This window comes from Sporothrix schenckii, assembly GCF_000961545.1.
Source record: "Sporothrix schenckii 1099-18 chromosome Unknown Cont47, whole genome shotgun sequence".
In the NCBI taxonomy this organism is placed as follows: Eukaryota; Fungi; Ascomycota; class Sordariomycetes; order Ophiostomatales; family Ophiostomataceae; genus Sporothrix; species Sporothrix schenckii.
Window position 1 is genome coordinate 3562265 of NW_015971148.1, and position 18015 is coordinate 3580279.

General features: G+C 57.1%; 6 protein-coding genes across 6 annotated transcripts; 3 read left to right on the forward strand and 3 right to left on the reverse strand.

Moving 5' to 3' along the window:
• Positions 1-693: 693 nt before the first annotated feature.
• SPSK_04126 (uncharacterized protein) lies at positions 694-2551 on the forward strand (the record flags this gene model as incomplete). Its single annotated transcript, XM_016730937.1, has 2 exons — positions 694-744; positions 797-2551. The coding sequence occupies 2 exons, from the start codon at positions 694-696 to the stop codon at positions 2549-2551; spliced, it is 1806 nt and encodes a 601-aa protein (XP_016585669.1).
• Positions 2552-2838: 287 nt separating this feature from the next.
• Positions 2839-4129, reverse strand: SPSK_04317 (galactonate dehydratase; the record flags this gene model as incomplete). Its single annotated transcript, XM_016731125.1, has 3 exons — positions 2839-3589; positions 3659-3770; positions 3844-4129. The coding sequence occupies 3 exons, from the start codon at positions 4127-4129 to the stop codon at positions 2839-2841; spliced, it is 1149 nt and encodes a 382-aa protein (XP_016585670.1).
• A 598-nt stretch (positions 4130-4727) lies between these two features.
• SPSK_04389 (uncharacterized protein) lies at positions 4728-5861 on the reverse strand (the record flags this gene model as incomplete). The annotated part of the gene is made up of 3 exons (XM_016731197.1): positions 4728-5489; positions 5567-5713; positions 5793-5861. 3 exons carry the CDS (start codon positions 5859-5861, stop codon positions 4728-4730), a joined length of 978 nt encoding a protein of 325 aa, XP_016585671.1.
• A 689-nt stretch (positions 5862-6550) lies between these two features.
• SPSK_04418 (uncharacterized protein) lies at positions 6551-7612 on the reverse strand (the record flags this gene model as incomplete). The annotated part of the gene is made up of 1 exon (XM_016731225.1): positions 6551-7612. One exon carries the CDS (start codon positions 7610-7612, stop codon positions 6551-6553), a length of 1062 nt encoding a protein of 353 aa, XP_016585672.1.
• A 507-nt stretch (positions 7613-8119) lies between these two features.
• On the forward strand, positions 8120-11108 carry SPSK_03943 (transcriptional activator protein acu-15; the record flags this gene model as incomplete). The annotated part of the gene is made up of 3 exons (XM_016730758.1): positions 8120-8298; positions 8388-10470; positions 10524-11108. 3 exons carry the CDS (start codon positions 8120-8122, stop codon positions 11106-11108), a joined length of 2847 nt encoding a protein of 948 aa, XP_016585673.1.
• Positions 11109-12288: 1180 nt separating this feature from the next.
• SPSK_03912 (uncharacterized protein) lies at positions 12289-15774 on the forward strand (the record flags this gene model as incomplete). Its single annotated transcript, XM_016730727.1, has 2 exons — positions 12289-13421; positions 13521-15774. The coding sequence occupies 2 exons, from the start codon at positions 12289-12291 to the stop codon at positions 15772-15774; spliced, it is 3387 nt and encodes a 1128-aa protein (XP_016585674.1).
• Positions 15775-18015: the final 2241 nt, after the last annotated feature.

Below are 18015 nucleotides of genomic sequence, written 5' to 3' on the forward strand. Positions count from 1 at the left end.
TGAACGACAAGTGTTTACGTGAAGAGAGGCCCCGCCGCAAAAACGCTTCTGCAGCCTCGCCATTTGTTGAGTAATTGCAGCCCACAGATGCTGTTCCCTCAATCACAACCGTTTCAATACATTCGCTGTTATGCATAAAGCCAAAACAGCGTGCCATCCATGGAGATCGCGCCTGCCGTCATTCTCTTCCGACTGTTCAAAACGACACAATTTGGAAGGATTCTTTCGCGGCCTGTTTCTTGGAATGAACAGGGAAGGCGCGAAGATGGTGCTGGGCAGCTGGGGAATGTGAACTGGGCAAGCAGGACAGGCTCAATCAGCCGTCCTGTTGTATGACGACACCCCACCCACTACCAGCGCCCGTTGCACCTGCCAGTTGCCACTCCAGAAGCTTGGTTCCTTCCATCTGGCACTAGTGACAGTCACAAGCTTGCGCCGTTGTCGTGCATCCCTCCCTCTCTTCTTTCAATGCGCGTTCTCCCAACAGGTTTTTCGCCCTCTCTCCCGCCTCTTGTCTGGTCTTCGCCAGTCGGTTCCGACGTATAAATGGAACGGCTCACTTTGTGCTTCTCACTACTTTTCCGCTGATCTCACCAACTGCCAATCGCTTCGTGCCCACCTATCGCAAACTGTGTTGTTTGATGATCATGCCAAACTGAGCTTTCAAGCTTCACTTTTAGGACGGATTTTAAAATGGTGAGCTTTTTCGACCTCCCGGGCAAGAGTCATCCTATAGCTTCTAGTGTACTCTCCACTCGTTTTTCTTGCCCTCGCTAACTTGTCACTCTCGAAGCAGTCCATTCTCTCTACTGTAGGCGATGCCTACCGGGCGGTGACGTCCAAAACCGCCCAGCGTACGTACTTATACGCGGTGCTCCTGACAATCACATCCTCAATCCTCTATGGTATCGCCATCCTCGGCTACCTGGGATTCTACCGCGAATATGTGCCGCATCAGGTGCGCACGGCGCCCGTCCACCTGCAATACGCCTCGGCCCACTCCCTGCCCTCAGCCGCCAGTACGAAAGCCGGCAGTCGTCTCTTTGCTGCCGAATCGGCGCTGCAGCAGCATCCGCAAGGCGCGCACCCGCACCATCCGTTTGCGCTCGCCGACCTGCGTGGTCTTGGCCTCAAGACCGACCAGGAGTACGACCTGTCTGTGGTGCTCTCGGTGCCACGCTCGCCCAACAATCTCCAAGTCGGCAACTTCATGGTCGAGCTCGCCCTGGCGGCCAGCAGTGTCAGCAGTGCATCGTCGGCCATCACTACCGCGACACGCCTTCCGCCCGCGAACCCACGCGACTTTCTCGAGTCGGGCGGCAAACGTCTGCTCTTTGCTGCATCGCGCCCCGGCCTGATGGCCTACACGGATCCAGTGGTGGCCCAGGCGACGCGCCTCACGCTGCTTCCGGTGCATTTCTTCTCGCCGGAGGCCGCCTCCCGCACGCGCCTTATCGTCCCCATGGCAGAGTCACTGGCGTTTTCTGGCTCAGGTGGCCCGAGCGCCGTGCTGCCGGCGGTGCTGTACCTCGAGCTCCGCACGGGTGGAGAGCACGAGCTGCAGACGTACGGTGCTGAGGTTGTGTTTTCGGCCAAGCTGCGTGGCCTGCGCTGGCTCATGTACCACCACCGGGTCTTCTCGTTTCTACTGCTGACGACGACATGGTGGCTGATCGAAGTGGTGTTTATGCTGGCCGTGTTTGTTGCGTTTGGTATCTTCTTTGGCGCCAACCGCGGCGATAACGGATTCGATATAGGCCACTCGAACGCAAGCTCCATTACTGGGACGCCAGGCCATAAACTGAGCAAGCAACTCGAGCCCAAGAAGGAAGAAGGGCGCGGTACGGAAGCGAAACAATTGCCCGAGAAAAAGACTGGTGACTCTGGTGTCAAGAGTGAACCGCCGAGCATCAAGAAGGAGCCTGAAGATGTTAGCTTTGGAAAGGAGACGTCTAAGTTGGCAGCTATCCCCCCAGAGGCCGTCACTACCACGAAGCCGGCCGAAAAGGATTCTAATGTGGCCAAAGATACCAAGCACGCTGATGACAGTACGGGCACCAAGGACGACAGCAAAGGCAAGAGCAGAGACAACAAGGCTCCCTCACCCACAGCTCCTTCACACAAGACTCCTCCCTCCGGAAAGACTGCCAATAACCGGAAGAGCATCATCAACGAGCCGGACGAAGATGGCGACGACCATTTCAACGACGATGACGACGACGATGACTACGATGATGACGAAGGCGATGCCGAACCCATTATTCCGCCGTCGCCCTCGCGGAAACAGAAGAAGCCGCAGCCGCAATCGCAGACACAGTCGCGTACTAGTAGCCCGGCTTCACCGAAAAAGACGAATAAAAACAAGGACTCGGCCGGGGCTACGGGACGGCCTTCCACGCCCCCGGCAGATAGCACTCCCGTGCGGCAGAAGCCGCCCAAGAAAGAAGCGTCCAACTTGTCCACAACCAGCACAGCCTCGGGCGACCATGGCAGCCCGGCAAGGAAAAGAATGTCGCAGTCAGTCAACGACATTCAGCAAAAGGCGACCTAGCGGGTCTACTTTTAGCTTGCTTGTTTTCTGTCTTCATATTTTGTCGTTTGTATTAGGGCGTCCCGTGGACCAACTTGTAAAGGAACTACCGTTTATTGGGTTGGTTGCGTTCTCTTTTATTTTATGACTTGGTTTCCTTGGTTACATATTATATTAAACTAATATCCTTTTGCGTTGCTTGTCTACTGTCGCTATGTGTACATGTCCTTTACAGCCGATCCAATATGATATTTGCTACACGCATTTCTGGTTCTTTCCCGTTCTTTCCTGCTCTTTCCTCGTTCAGATCACCACTCACGGATCTCACCGCCTGGTCCAATGAAGCCCGGCGTTAGCCAGGGCTTGGCGTCCTTGGCCAGTCGGCGCACCTGCTCCTCGTCAATCTCAATGCCCAAACCGGGCCCTGTCGGCATCTGGATGAAGCCGTCCTCGACAGCCCAGACCTCGGGGTTGTGTGTGTAGCTTGTGAGGTCCTGCTGTGACCCATTCTGCGCGTTGTAGTGGATGCCCAGGCTCATCTCCTGGATGGCAAAATTGGGGCTCGCGAGGTCGACCTGCACACACGCCGCCAGCGCAATGGGGCCCAGCGGACAGTGCGGCGCCAGGGCCACGTCGTACGTCTCGGCCAGCGCGGCAATGCGGCGCAGCTCCGAGATGCCGCCGACGTGGCAGACGTCGGGCTGCAAAATATCAACGTGCGGCAACAGCGGGCGCACGTCCCAGCGGCTGTGCAGGCGCTCGCCGAGGGCAACGGGGATGGTCGTCAGCGCCTTCAACTCCTCGATGCCCGTCGGGTGCTCGGACAGCAGTGGCTCTTCGATAAAGAGGGGGCGATGGGGCTCGAGGGCCTTGGCGAGCTGCTTGGCCATGGGCTTGTGGACGCGGCCGTGGAAGTCGACGCCGACGTCCATGCCCAAGTTCTTGACGGCCTGAACACGGGCGACGCAGCCGTCGAGGGCCGCGGGGGCGTCGAGCCAGCCAAGGTCTTCGGTGCCATTCATCTTGACGGCGCGGAATCCCTGGTCACGGCGAGCAGTACTGCCCATGTTAGCAACACGAAGGTGTTATTCAAAGAGGTGGGGCAGGAGGGGGAAAGGGGTCACTTACGCTTGCTTCTCGACATCGTCCGGCCGATCGCCACCGATCCAGGCGTAGACGCGCAGCTTGGTGCGCAGCTTTCCACCGAGCAGCTGGTGGATGGGGACGCCGAGTTTTCGAGCTGTCAAGGTGTCAACGGCAGTCCTGAAACGACAATAGACAAAGGATGAGCGGATGGCCCAACAGCGACTGACCTTTCAAGTCCCACAGGGCAATGTCGATGCCGGAGAGCGCACTCATCAGGACGGGCCCGCCCCGGTAGAAGCTCGTGCGCCACGACAGCTGCCAGATGTGCTCAATATCGTCGGCCTCCATGCCCTTGTAGCGCTCAAACCAGGCATCAAGACAGCCCTCGACGGCCTGCGAGTGGCCCTCGAGTGATGCCTCGCCCCAGCCGATATTGCCGGCCTCGTCGGTGATTTTGACAAACAGCCAGCGGGGCGGCACCCGGAACCACTCCATGGTGGCGATCTTTCCCATGATGTCGGTTGTGTGAATGTGTGGGTTGAGCTGTGGAAGGGTTTTGGTGATGATTGATGCTACCTGCGGCTTGAAGTGTTTTGCTGTCGGAAGAATATGGGCCACAGATGAGCACCTTTGTAACGTGAACGCAAATACGATCGGACTTAACCACACGTTCTGAAGCTGCCAAAGGTCCCAATTGGACGATGTCGGCGATCCGGGGCAATGATGTCCTGTAGTTCATAGAAAGCGGCAGTTGGGGTCGGGATTGAGTCGGAGCTGCTGTCGGGCTACTGTCGGGCTAATGTCGGAGCTCCTGGCGCGTGCGGGGTCGGCCAAGCCGCTGTGGTCGCGTACGCTTTTAGGGAGGTGTGCTTTTCCGACGCTTTTCCGGCCAGCAGATGCCACTAAAACACAACCTAGCTACTTTTCCGCCCCTACTAACAGCCTCCAATGCGCAAATGACACGACGCGGCGACGACGCATCAGTGCCTGGACAAGACAGTCTGGTGTTTCTAGGCTTTTTGTTGGTGATTTCTTTTTAAAAAAAAAATACCGTCTATATTCTATGAAGATTTTCCGACCTTCCGTTCTGCGGTCGTTCAACCCCGTCGTGTTACTGCTTCAGCTTTCGCTGCGACTCCACCCACTCCTTAACAGCGGCCTTGAGGTCGGCCTCGCTCCACTCGCCAAAGATGTTGACGCCCAGGCGCTTGGGGAAGTTGTAGCGTGAATGGCTGTCGAGCGCGGCCAGCGTGTCGAGCGCGCTCTGCGGCAGCTCCTTGACCTCGAGGTTCTGCTGAATACGCTTCGGCGTCACGGACTTGGGCAGCACCACGGTGCCGCGCTGCACGGCCCAACTGATGAGCATCTGGGCGGGCGTCTGGCCAATCGTCTGGGCCAGCGCAATGACCTTGGGATCGTCAATGGCGCGCGGCTTGCCGTAGATGTTGTTGCCCATGGGGCTGTAGGCCTGCACCACAATGCCGTTGTCGTGCTGCCACTTGAGGAACGCAGGCTGCTGCAGGTACGGGTGTGCCTCGATCTGGTTGACAGCCGGGCGGATCTCGGCCGTCTCCCAGAGCTTCTCGATGCGCTCGCGCGTAAAGTTAGACACACCAATGGAGCGGACCTTGCCCGAGCGCACGACGGCCTCAAGCGCCTTCCAGGTGTCCGCAACGGGCACGTCAATGACGTCAATCTGCCCAGTCTCGGCGTTGACGGGGAACCGCTCGACATTGTCAATGTTGCGGAAGGCGACAGGCCAATGGATCAGGTACAGGTCGAGGTAGTCGGTCTGCAGGTCGGCCAGGGACTGGTCGAGCGCCACCTCGACGTCCGACGGCGCGTGATGCGTGTTCCAGAGCTTGCTAGTGAGCTGCACGTTGGGAAGGGTGTCAGAACGAAGCGCCGAAGCGGTAGAGATACGAATCAAGAGGGGATCGGAAAACCCACGAAAATATCCTTGCGGTCGATGCCCGAGGCCTTGATGCCGTCGCCGACCTCCTTCTCGTTTCCGTAGGCGGCGGCGCCGTCAATGTGGCGGTAGCCGGCGCGCAGAGCCGCTTCGACGGCGTTCTTCACCTCATTGGGCTCGGATTGCTAGACTTGTCAGTGATTTGGCCCGTTGGAGAGAATATTGGAAAGCTGCAGAAGGGGACGGATTGGAACACCTCATTACCCATGTGCCCAGACCAATCGCCGGGATCTCGTAGCCCGAGTTGAGCTTAAAGGACGTCTGGAGAGGCATTGCAGTGTGGTTATTGCCGACGGCGACGACCTTGCAGAGGCGGGTGGATTTTGTTGAGTGTAAGTTGGAGCTGGCGAATTGTTCGGTTTGAATTGCTTTGTTGATTTAAGCGACTGTATTCAGGGGCAGCGACAAAACTGTGCTCAATCAACTCATTAAAGCTTCCCATCGTGCCTTCCCCTCGGGCCCCTCTCTCCCCCCCGCTCTGCCCCAGATATACACACGAAAATGACGCTCTTGCCCTTGGTGCAAATGGGGCAGGCTCCGACACCGCGACGGAGCCAAGTTGCTAGTGCCGCCGTCGGACAGGGAAAGACCGAGTGAGTGGGTACACTTATCCGTCCGTTCTTTGAAGTGCGTTGTTCGTTCAACGCAGGGTGCACCACTTTTGCCCGTCATTTTACGTCGAGCTGCTGTCCTGATATCAAAGTAGCTGCGCTTACAGACACTTGCAATTTAAATGGCCGAGAATTCATGCATTTTTACATCCCCATGGAATATGGATGATCGACTGTTTGTTGTATAAGCCATACAAAAAACTACGTTACAAATCCACATATAAAAACATTAAACTTAAATGAACATTTATATTTGTATAAATGAAATATAAGAAAGAGCTTTCTCGTTTTTAGTTTCCCTCAAAACTTGTGCATTTCTCCATTTTCCGCATATATCTGCCGCCTCGCTCTCTAAAAAATGGCAATGGCGTTCGGAGGACTGGCCACGCCGCCTGGCACCTTGAGCGGTACGCTGCTCACAAAGAACGACCACCGCTGTCTCTCCGCGCACTTGCGTGCCAACGCCTCCAGGTCAAACATCTCCCCGATTGGTACCCCCCAGCCCGCCAGCACCCACTGGTGGATCAGCCCGCCGCCCTTCATCTTCTCCTCGTCTTCCGTGCTCAGCTCGGTGTGGCCCGGAACCACGTGCGGCCCAGCCAGCGGTGCTTGCTCAAAACTCGGCGCGTCGCCCGCCACGGCCGCAAAATTGTGCTCCCACAGCCACCGCAAGCTGGTCTTGGTCGCGGCGAGGCCGATGAAGTTGGTTGCCGGCCGCTTGGGGATGGCCTGCTGTTCTTGGGTCGTCATCGCCTCGTAGGCCTCGGTACTGCCCGACCGGATAAACAAAATATCGCCGCTTTGCAGCTCGGGCCCCTTTTGCCAGGCAATCACTTTGTCCAGATCCTCAACGGTAAACGCCGTCGACTCGTACGGCGGCGCGTCAATGCTGTGCGCCTTGCAGTACCCCGCATAGTCCAGCAGCACGCCGCGCCCGACAATGCCACCTTTGTCCACCCACGCGTCAATGCCAATCACGTCCGGTCTACCCTCGAGCTCGTCCATTGCCACATTGCCGTAGAACCGTTTGACCTGCTGGTACCCGTAGTGGCGGAACCCGTCCCACTGGCTCGACCCCTGCGTGTTGAACGCCAAATAGTCGTCGTTGACTGTCCGGTCGCGGCCGTGCGCGTCCTTCTTCACAATACGCTTCCACTCGAACGGCGGCCGTCCAAAGCTCGGGTGCGACGGCTTGTTAAGCGACCAGTCGAGCGACACGCGCTCGCCCGTCTGGATCTCCTGGCGCGCCGCCGCGGCCACGACGGCCGGGGTCAGCATGTTGAGCGCGCCGAGGCGGTCGTTGTCGCCGTACAGGCCCCAGGCGTTGCCAGGAGGGCCGTTGGGGTCGAGCGGCAGGCTGTCAAAAGGCGGCCGCTCAGGCACCGGCGTGTCGACGAGCGTGCTGGAGGCCATGATCACAAGAGTTGTGGGAGTCTTGAGGTTGATGGTAAGGCTAAAACTGAGCGTGCGCTTGGATTGTGAAAGGTCACGAGACGTACCAAATACTTGTGAGACGAGATTTAAATGGAAACCGGCAATAGTTTGTGACTTGCACTTTCCTCAAGGCTTTCTCTCAAGCATGCACCATTTCGCACTGGAGAAGGAGCATTCAGGTCATGCTGTGGCCCTCCTTTCGGGTTAGCGATAGGCGAGCCACCTCCCCAGCCGATCTTCGAAGAGATCGGCAAGTGCGATCGTGCTGCCGCGGGGAAGGCCTTCGGAAAAGTACTTTCCGAACTCGGAAAATGCACTCTCCATCGTGCTTTCCCTCTACAACAGCACCACTTTTGTGCACGTTTGCGCCTGCCGTTTCGCTTTGCACACTTCAGCTTCCTTCCCTCTCAGCCTCGCTGGGCATCCAAGGCAAGGCCCTCCGACCCACAGACTTTACGAGAGACATCTCCACGATTTACAAGGGGCATGAATTCCAGTCCGCGTTCCGATGCAGATGCACCGCCCCCAAGATGGGTCTCTCAAGGCCCGCATCCCCAGGTCCACAACTCGGAGCCGGATAACGACAGGCCGTCAGTCAAACGCCGGAAAAGAGACGGCAACGACTTGCGGCAACGCGTGACGCGTGCTTGTGATCGATGCAAGAAGTGAGTGACTGAAACAGTATTGACGGCAACGTTCAGAACGCTGACAGTCCGAGACGCAAGGTACGATGCACAGGTATACGGCCGTGTAGGCACTGCATCGATGCCGGGGCGATATGTACCTACGATCTGTCCTACGCCCGAGGTCGACTTCCGTCGATTCCACTGGCCCAGACGATCCAAACGGACAAATCGCCAACATCGACGTCGCCTGTCTCGGCGACATCGTACGGAGTCTTAGCCTCGCCCGTAGTGCCAATAGAGCGGTCGGCCGTCCGCAATACGAATGGTGACAGTGTCCAGTCGACAGGCCAGCTGCAACAACAACACGAGACACGGATTGGACAGCAACATGGACAGCAGCAAGGGCAAGGACAGCACGGCCAGAGCCAGACCCAGCAGTCTGTCCAGCCGCCGTCCGAAGGTCTGTCGTTCCTGTCAGCCGCAGCCGCGGAGATGGCCCGGCGGCCAGGCGATGCATCCCCATGTAGTCTCGCCGTGCCGGAGTCTGCAATTCCGCTGGCGACACCGCCTCCTCCTCCACCGACGGCGGAGGCGCAAGCTGCTTCATCCCGCGTCTCGCCGGAGCCTCTGCAGACCGATCTTCAAGGTCACTACGTCGGCCCAGCCTCGGGAGTCTCGTTTCTTCTCCGCGTGCAGAAGAAACTCCGTGATAATGTTTCCTTCCAACAGCCATCATCGTCTATCTTTACCTTTGGCGACGCTCCGCTTCAGCCGACTACACAGGGACAAGACGACCTATATGTAGTCGGTGGCTCTGACACGTCACTGCTCTTCCTAACACAACCCGAGGCCAATGCTCTGCTTGCGCGCTACTTTGACTTTGCCGTGCCTACGCATCGCTTCCTACACCGGCCCACGGTCGAGTTCTGGCTATCCACCTTTTATGCCACACGAGGCCGCATGACGACGAACACGACTAGGAAGGGCAACAACAACAATGGCAATGATGGAAACGGTGGCAACGGCCGAGATACTCGGGAAGATGGACGTGCTCAGGCCGCCGTGCTATTCATGGTTTTTGCCCAGGCACGCGATTATCTCCCCGCGTCAGATGTCAGCGCAGACATGGACTCCAGTGCTCACTTCTACCGCGCTGCCGAGCGGCAGCTCGCCCGAGAAAAGGGTGCCATCCGTCTTGCCAGTGTCCAGGCCCGATTGTGCCAGTGTTTCTATCTGCTGTCCCAGTCCCGTATCAACCAGTGCTGGAGCTTGTTCGGCACCACCGCCCATCTCGCGCTCGCCATTGGCCTCAACCGCAACCGCCGCGCCGATCCAGCCGGCGGTCTCAGCCAGATTGACGTGGAGTGCCGTCGCCGCACGTTTTGGTGTGCCTACAGTCTCGACAACTACTTGAGTGCCGCCCTCGGCCGCCCACGCACCTTCCACGACGAAGACATTGATCAAGAGCTGCCATCGATTGCCGAAGACCGTGACATTCTGCACGGCGAGATCATCTGGCGGCCGACACCGAGTGCGGGTTTGAGTCTAGGAAATCATTCTCTGGGCCAGGGTGTTGACCAGGGCGTTGGTATCGGACTTGGTATGAATGTGGCAGAGGGTGGCAGCGATGGCAGTGGAGGCGGTGGGAGCGGTGGCAGAGGCGCTCTTCGCGGGATGTCTGTCATGCTAGCACCAGTTGCCCATGTCCGCCTATCCAAGATCGTCAGCCTGATCCTACGCGACCTCTACGCTATCCGGCCTATCTCGTCGACGACCCGGGCCATCCTCACCGCAAAGCACACAGACGCCCTACGAGCATGGCGACAGCACGATTTAAGCCTTGCCCGCTTCCTGGACGCCGACCGCGTCAGTGCATCTCTCCTAATCCCCATCTTTCAAAGGCAGCGCCATGTCCTCAACCTCGCATACTGGCATGCACTTTTGCTGACGCATCGCCCCATTTTGTTGAGCAACTTTGCCTACCTCCGACAAGGAGGGAGTGGCAGCAGCGTTGGCACTGGTGTCGGCAATGGTGGTGGTGGCAATAATTCAGCTCCCGATAACTTCGGCTCCTCCCAAGAAAATGCACGCGACCCTGATGTGCGAGCCCAGGCTCAGGCCAGTATACAGCAATGCGTCGGTGCGGCCATGCACATTATCGAGATTGTCGACGATTTGTTCCAGGACGGCCAGCTTTTCCGAGCCTATTGGGTATGTCTGCTGCCACAAACCCTTGATACGCCTCTTAACACTGACGGTCCTAGTTCACAATGTACTTTGCCTTCTCGGCCGTTGTCGTCGTTTACGTCTACGTAATCCAGCATCAGTCGGCACCACAGGAAACATACGCTGCTTACCTCGCCGCCGCCGTCGTGTGCCAGGGCCAGATTGATCGCCTGGCTGAGAGCGGATCGCTAGCTCAGAGGTACTCGCTCGTCCTTGAAGAGCTACGACTTATCACTTTGCAGCAAACAGACGCTTTCCAGCTAGCCGTGGACGCCCAAGGTGAAAGGCTTTCAACCGGCATCAGCTACAGCAATCTTAATAACCATCAGCTGCCGAATGATCAGTCAGGCATTCATCGCCAGGAACAGCATCACCATGCCCAACAACCTCGCTCTCAATCTCAACAGCAACAGCAACTACAACCACAAGCCGTCGACCTCTCTGCCGTGCCGTTGGCCGGTGGGTTGATTGGCGGACTCGCGGGCGGTCTTGCCGACTGGAACGGTAGCCCTAGCAACTCTCTTGCCGATGCCACCAGCTGGGGTTTCTTTGACTCCATGGTGTCGTCAGGCTTCTGGCCACTCGATTCGTTGCCCAATGAAGACTACCAGTTACGGGGCTGATCATGACGGTCTATAATACAAAAACAGAAAAGAATTTATTGCCCGCTCTATTTGTTTATATCCACATTTTGGATTGCCTGTCACTTATCATCTACTTCACCAGCTAATCAAGGACGTAGCCAACACGATGCCTTTCAGAATAGCCAGCACACACTCCGCATCTAGATGCGGTACTAACTCCCAGTTGGATGCCTCTACATACACTGAACGGCCCAGTAACGCATTTGTGCCCTTGGTAGCCTCGATGCCCACATTAGCTTGGAAAAGTGCACCTGCCAGGCTTGCTCGTTCCCATCTCCGCTCTCAATAGCACGCACAAATGCCTTAGTGTGCGGTCACCTTGCCGTGCTGGTGTCGCCTGTTGCCAGAACAACGCTTCCGACGCTTCTGCCCAGATTTTGAACTCGAGGATCGATCCGCTTGTCTGTCGTGGCAGACCAGCCGTCAGCGCGATAAAAAGATGATATACAGCGCCTAAGATGTTCCCAGGGCGTCAAAGACCGGTATGGCGGTGAACTTTATGAGTGGTCTTTTACGCAGAATGCATTCGTGCTTGGCCGTGATCCTTCAAAGTTACCTCTTTCAGTCAAACGCCAGCAAAGGACAGTGCCAGGTCAGACTGGCTTTGTTCATTGGCCCCGCCCACTAACACCATACACTTGGTGCTTTTCCGACAAAACCCACCAAAATATCCCAAAATATCCTTTTCCGAATCCATTACTACGGTACTAACACGCATCGGAAAAGCCAACGGCCACTTATTTCCCACAACCGCCTGCCCTGAACACCACCTCACACAGATGCCGCCATCGAGAACTGTGCAGAGTAACTGCAAGAGCTTTTGTAAAGTGGTTCTGGACCTTTGGTGTCCATTTGTGTTTGCATTTATTAGACAACAAGGCAGGATGTCGCAGACGACGAAAGGCATCCCATGACATCTTGATTCTCGGCGTGAGTTCTATTTGGGCTTTGCATCTCGCCCCTGTAATTCTCCAAAACCCATCTACACATTATTTTTACCCCCTTCCAATCATTCACATTGTTTTCATATTGCTTTTGTCTCGTTCTCATCTCACTTATTTCTTTACACCTCTTTTCACGTGTCAGGTCCAAAGCAGCTCTGCACAACCAGTCCACAAGACCATTCATTGCACCCATCCGCGCCCGTCACTCTTCAACCATGGCTACTGCTGCTCCAGTCTTGTCGTCGGCCGCCAGCCCCTTGTCACCGCACAGCCAACTTCGCACAGAGGGTTCTACCGTCGAGAACGACGCATCCTCTTCAACCCCGACACCGCCGCTACGCGTCGTCAACGATCTGCTGGCCCGCCGTGTGAGGGAGGGTCCTCATTCCCCTTTCTTTGCCTATCCGGCCACGCCGCGGGGCAAAGACGACTACGTGCATCACACGGTTGGAGACATTGACCGCTATGCTGATGCCGCGGCCAGTCTCTATCTGCAGTCTGGCGTTGTTCCGCATCATCCAAGTGCGCAAAACGCGGAGGTTGTTGCACTCCTGGCACCTTCCAGTGTGGACTACGTTGTGTCGATGTTTGCACTGTCGCGGTTGGGTTTTGCTGTGCTGTTGCTGTCGAACAGGCTGGCCACGGAGGCCATTGTTAACCTGCTGCAAAAGACGCAGTGCACTAAGATGATCGTTTCGCCTCATTACGTGACCGCGGCCATTGAAGCTGCAGCAGCCGCGTCAACGGCAAACGGCCAAGGGCATGGTCCCGTCTCTGTCTTTAGTCTCAGCGAGTACGAGCGGTACACCACGGTATCCGCCCCGACGGACACGGCAGCAGCAGCGGTTGCTGCTGACAACCACGCACTGGTCGAGGCCGCTTGGCCGTCGTTTGCAACTATGCCGGCAACCAGTCTAGCAACCCGGATTGCCTTTGTCATCCACTCATCCGGCTCGACGGGCCTTCCCAAGCCCATCTTCCAAACGCACGCGGCCTGTCTCGCCAACTACGAGAGCGGCATTCCCTACCGCGCCTTTATTACGCTGCCGCTCTTCCACAACCACGGACTCTCGACGCTGTTCCGCGCATTGTGTGCCGGCAAAGCCGCCGCCCTCTACAACGCCAACCTACCGCTTGCCGGCAGCACGCTGGTGGCGTCGATGCGCGCCGTCGCGCCCGAGAGTCTGCACTGTGTGCCCTACGCGCTGAAGCTCATGGCCGAGGATCCGCGCGGTATCGACGCGCTGCGCGCGCTCAAGCTGGTCCTGTACGGTGGCAGCAGCTGCCCAGACGAGCTAGGCGACCGGCTCGTCGCTGCCGGTGTCTACCTTGCGGGCCATTACGGAGCGTGGGTTTTCCGTCCTTGCATCTCTTTGTCCTACCCTTTTTTTTTTGTCTTTTCTGTTTAGCTGCCTTCCCAAACGAACCTGCTGATGCTGACCAACAGTACCGAAATGGGCCAGTTGATGACGTCCTTCCGCGACCCGGAGATGGACAAGGAGTGGGCGTATATGCGGCCCGTGCCGTCAGCCAAGCCGTTCTTGCGCATGGTGCCGTTGGGTGCCGGTGCCGAGGGCATCGACACAACCTACGAGTGCGTCGTGCTCGACGGCCTGCCGTCCAAGGTCTTGTCCAATAGCGACGACCCGCCCAACTCGTTCCACACGCGCGACCTGTTTGCCAAGCATCCGACGATGCACGACGCCTGGAAGCATCTCGGCCGTATCGACGATCGCGTCACTCTGTTCAACGGTGAGAAGGTCCTTCCCATCCCCTACGAGCACCAGATCCGCCAGCACGATCTTGTGCGTGAGTGTGTCGTCTTTGGCGTCGGTCGCGCCGTTCCTGGCATCATGATCGTGCCAAGCGACAAGGCCGCCTCGTTGGTATCGGAGGGCAACAACAAGCTGCTGCTGGATGCGCTGATGCCCGCCATTGAGGCCACCAACGCGCAGACTGAGGCGTTTGGTCGCATCTCGCGCGAGATGGTCGCGATCCTGCCAGCTGACACTGAATATCCGTGCACCGATAAGGGCACTGTGATCCGGGCCGCCTTTTACCAGCGCTTTGCCGCTGAGATCGAGGCCGTATACGTCCGGTTTGAGGGTGCGGCCGGCGACGACGCAGAGGTGACCGCATCGTCAAAGCCTCTCCTCACTCTGAGTGAGACCGAGCTCGAGAGATACCTCCTCGACCTCTTCACTAAGCTTCTTGGTGTCTCTGCCGACCGTCTGCAGGCCGACACAGACCTGTTTGACGCTGGCGTCGACAGTCTGCAGGCAATCACGGCCCGTGCCCTGATTTTGAGAGAGATCGACCTCGGCGGCCGCAAGCCAGGCCACAATGTCGTCTTTGAGTTGCCCAGCATCCGCCAGCTGGCCCAGCACTTTGTGGCGCTGCGGACCGGTAGCAATGGAGAACATGACAGCAACGACGCCAGCGAGATCAAGGCCATGGACGAGCTGATTGCCAAGTACAGTGACTTTTCAGCGAACGCCACGTTCGACGCTACAACAACCAAAGCACGTCACGGTGGTCCCCAGACCGTGCTACTGACCGGCGCCACAGGCTCGCTGGGCGCACACATACTGCATCAGCTCGTCCAGCAGGACGCACAGCACGTGGCACGTGTCTATTGTCTTGTCCGGGCCCCGTCACGGGCCACCGCCGAAGAGCGTGTCCAGGCGACACTTGCCGCCAAGGGCCTATCGCCACTTCCACGGGACGAGCGCGTTGTCTGTTTATCCGCCGATCTTAGCCAGGGCTCGCTCGGCCTTGACGATACGATGCTGGCCGATTTCCGCGAGACCTTGACCACCGTCGTCCACGCCGCCTGGGCCGTCAACTTCAACCTCGGCGTCCGCAGTTTTGAGTCCCAGCACATCCGCGGCACGCGCAATTTGCTCGACGTCGCCCTCTCAAACGTGGGCGGCAGGCGGCCAGCCGCCCGTCTCTTCTTCTGTTCGTCCATCTCGGCCGCCGCTGGTGCGCCCCTCCCTGCCACCATTTCCGAAGGCTACATTACCAATCTCCACCACGCTCAAGCCATGGGCTATGCCCGCTCCAAGGTCGTCACGGAGCATATTGTGCGTGCTGCCGCCAAGCAGACCGGCATGACCGCGCGAGTCTTGCGTCTGGGCCAGATCATTGGCGATACCGAGCGTGGCATCTGGAGCACCTCCGAGGCCATCCCGCTGATTTTCCAGAGCGCTCGTACCACGGGCGCCCTGCCGGCATTGGATGAGACGCCGTCGTGGATGCCTGTCGATGCCATGGCACGCGCGGTCTTGGAGCTGTCTGGCTTAACGGGGCGGCCTGAAGAAGACGACGCCGACACCGGCGACACCGGCGACATCGTCGATCTGTCCACGGTCTACCAGGTCCAGAACTGCAAGGTGTTCCGCTGGACCGATGACCTGCTTCCGGCTCTGCGTGCCGCCGGCCTCGAATTTGAGGTTGTCCCACAGCGCGAATGGGTGGCTCGCCTTCGCGCCTCCGACCCAGACCCGCGCCGCAACCCAGCCATCAAGCTCATTGATTTTTATACTGAAAAGTACGACAACGACCGGCCTGGACGCGCAGGCCTTGTTTTCGATACGCACAAGACGGAGGCAGCGAGTGCTACAGCGCAATCCGGCTTCGACGTCATTGGGAGCGGGCTGGTAGCAAAGATGGTGTCCTGGTGGAAGACGCAGTGGTAAAGCGGTACGAAAAGACGGGGCAGGTAAAGTATTCCCTCGAAACAAATAAACATACTCTATATCTCGTAGACGGTTCGCATATTAGAATATGAGATTACTGGACCTATCGAAAAGACATACTTCGTAGTTCGCACGCTGCGAAGGCCACGTGCACTGTGCATGCACCGTGCTGTTTATGACCTCATTGTCTTCCTCGTGTAGGCACACGTTGTCACCGGCTGACCCACCCTGCTAATGTGGTCGTTTCGTCATACCGCGCTCAACCTCATGGGACTCGAGATTGTGCGGATAGAGTGATGTATGTGACAGCGTGCCTTCCCATCTGTACATCCACAAACCAACTATGCAAAACAAACGGCAACCACACCACCAATTTCAAAAATTGATTTCACATTTGTTCCTGCCGCCGCATCGGCACCTATTCCACCTTGCCAGGGCTCCACTTACCGTCAGAGCTTTTGTCCAGTCCCAGCCCTGGCGCCAGCGATGCCCCACCACAATGCTTTTGCTGTTGTTGATGTGCGCTGTTGGCAGCTGGCCGCTCTTGCCTGGTCAAATCCCCGCCATTTTCTTTTCATGCTCCTACTTTCCTCAACCGACCTCCCTCTCCCCTCACTTGTTGGGCAGATGCTCTTTCCCTCCCCCACTCTGTAGCTGGCGTGATTACGCCGAAACTGGAAAGAGCGACCATATTTTTGCTCACCGCCAGAACTGCACATTCCTTTTCCCCATCACTTTTCATTCGCTTTTGTGTTTTTGATACGACCCATATCTTACTGATCACGCAGGAACCGACTTTTTTTATTAAAAAAAAAAAGAATGACTACTCTTGCTAGGTCTGTTCCTGACGGGAGATGCCGTGTATCGTATATAAAGTGATATTCGTCAAAGGAGCGTCTGCCGCCTACGAGTGATTTAGCCCCGGCAGGTACGACGTTCACTGCGAGCTTCGGAAGGTGCCTCTCTGCATTACCACGCGACAGTCTCGCTCCCAAAAGCAGGAACATGTGGCTATCCCAGAGGGAGAGGTCACGGCTGGTTGGCGTAGGGAAACCGCTACTGAAAATTAAAGAAAAGAGACCATATGTGCAACAATGGAACGGCAGGAACAACGAACAACACAGGAACAAACAAATAGATATGAGAATAGATCTGAGAGGAACAACAAACGTGAAAGAACGTGCGTGTCACAGTAGCAAAGCACGTCCCAAATCCGGCAGCCACACTGCATGACAACGATCTGCCACATCATTAACCGCCCCAAACTTTAGTCCCAAGATTCGCTGTTTGTTGTCCTTGCCCAGCTGCGCTCCGACAGTCACCCGCACACACTAACGGCTGCGCGCGTGCCGCATTGTTTGCCCCCGTTGCCAACGCCTTATTACGCCGTTAGGTGCCTCGGTGCCTCTTTGCCTCGCTGGCTCAAACCCCCTCTTTGACCGTGTCCCGCCCCTGTAACTTACGTCTTCAAGCCAGTCCTGCGATCTGTGGCCCTTTGCTCTTTCCTTTTTTTGTTTGTTTTCTTTCCTGCACGACTGCACGACGCCACGAATGCCCTTTCCTAGACAAGGAACAGGATCAGCTTCCAGAAAGAACGCCCAATATTAGAGAAGGAAGAACGCGCAAATTGTTACCAGGCGGAAGGAAGTCCCCAGCCTCCCACGATCTCCTCGACTCACCTCCTTCCACTACTCCCCTGGGGGAACGCAGGCCGAATATTCTTCCCCTCCGAAATTTGCAGTCTCCTTCTCCTCACCGGCAATCCACTCTCCGCCTTGTTGCTGCAAGCAACTCCATCTCCCAATCTTGCTCGAGCGTTTTCATGGTTCGTCTCTGCCTCGCGTCTTCTCCCAACCCCGCCAACCTCGACTCGACCGCTACGATTCGAGACGCTGTCGCAGACCACCCCGGTCCCTAACAAACGTCGAGTTTTGCAGTCCCACGAACCACGGCCTCGTCTCCATTTGCCTCGTATCTCGACATTCTTTCTACAGCACGTTATCTCAACGATCAGGATCGCACCATCAGTGGCTATTGTATCGTTGCCGTACAGCTTAGTGAGCATCGAATACCGAACCCTGGTCGTCCATGCCGCCCAACCGAGCTTCCTAGCCGCAACGTCGACCAACGCAGCTTGAGCACGCACTAGAGACCCACGCAGACTCTCCTGTCCCAATTTACCAGCCACAGTAGTGCCAGAATCTTTTCTCGGGCGACCTCCAGGAAGCTCGATTTTATTTC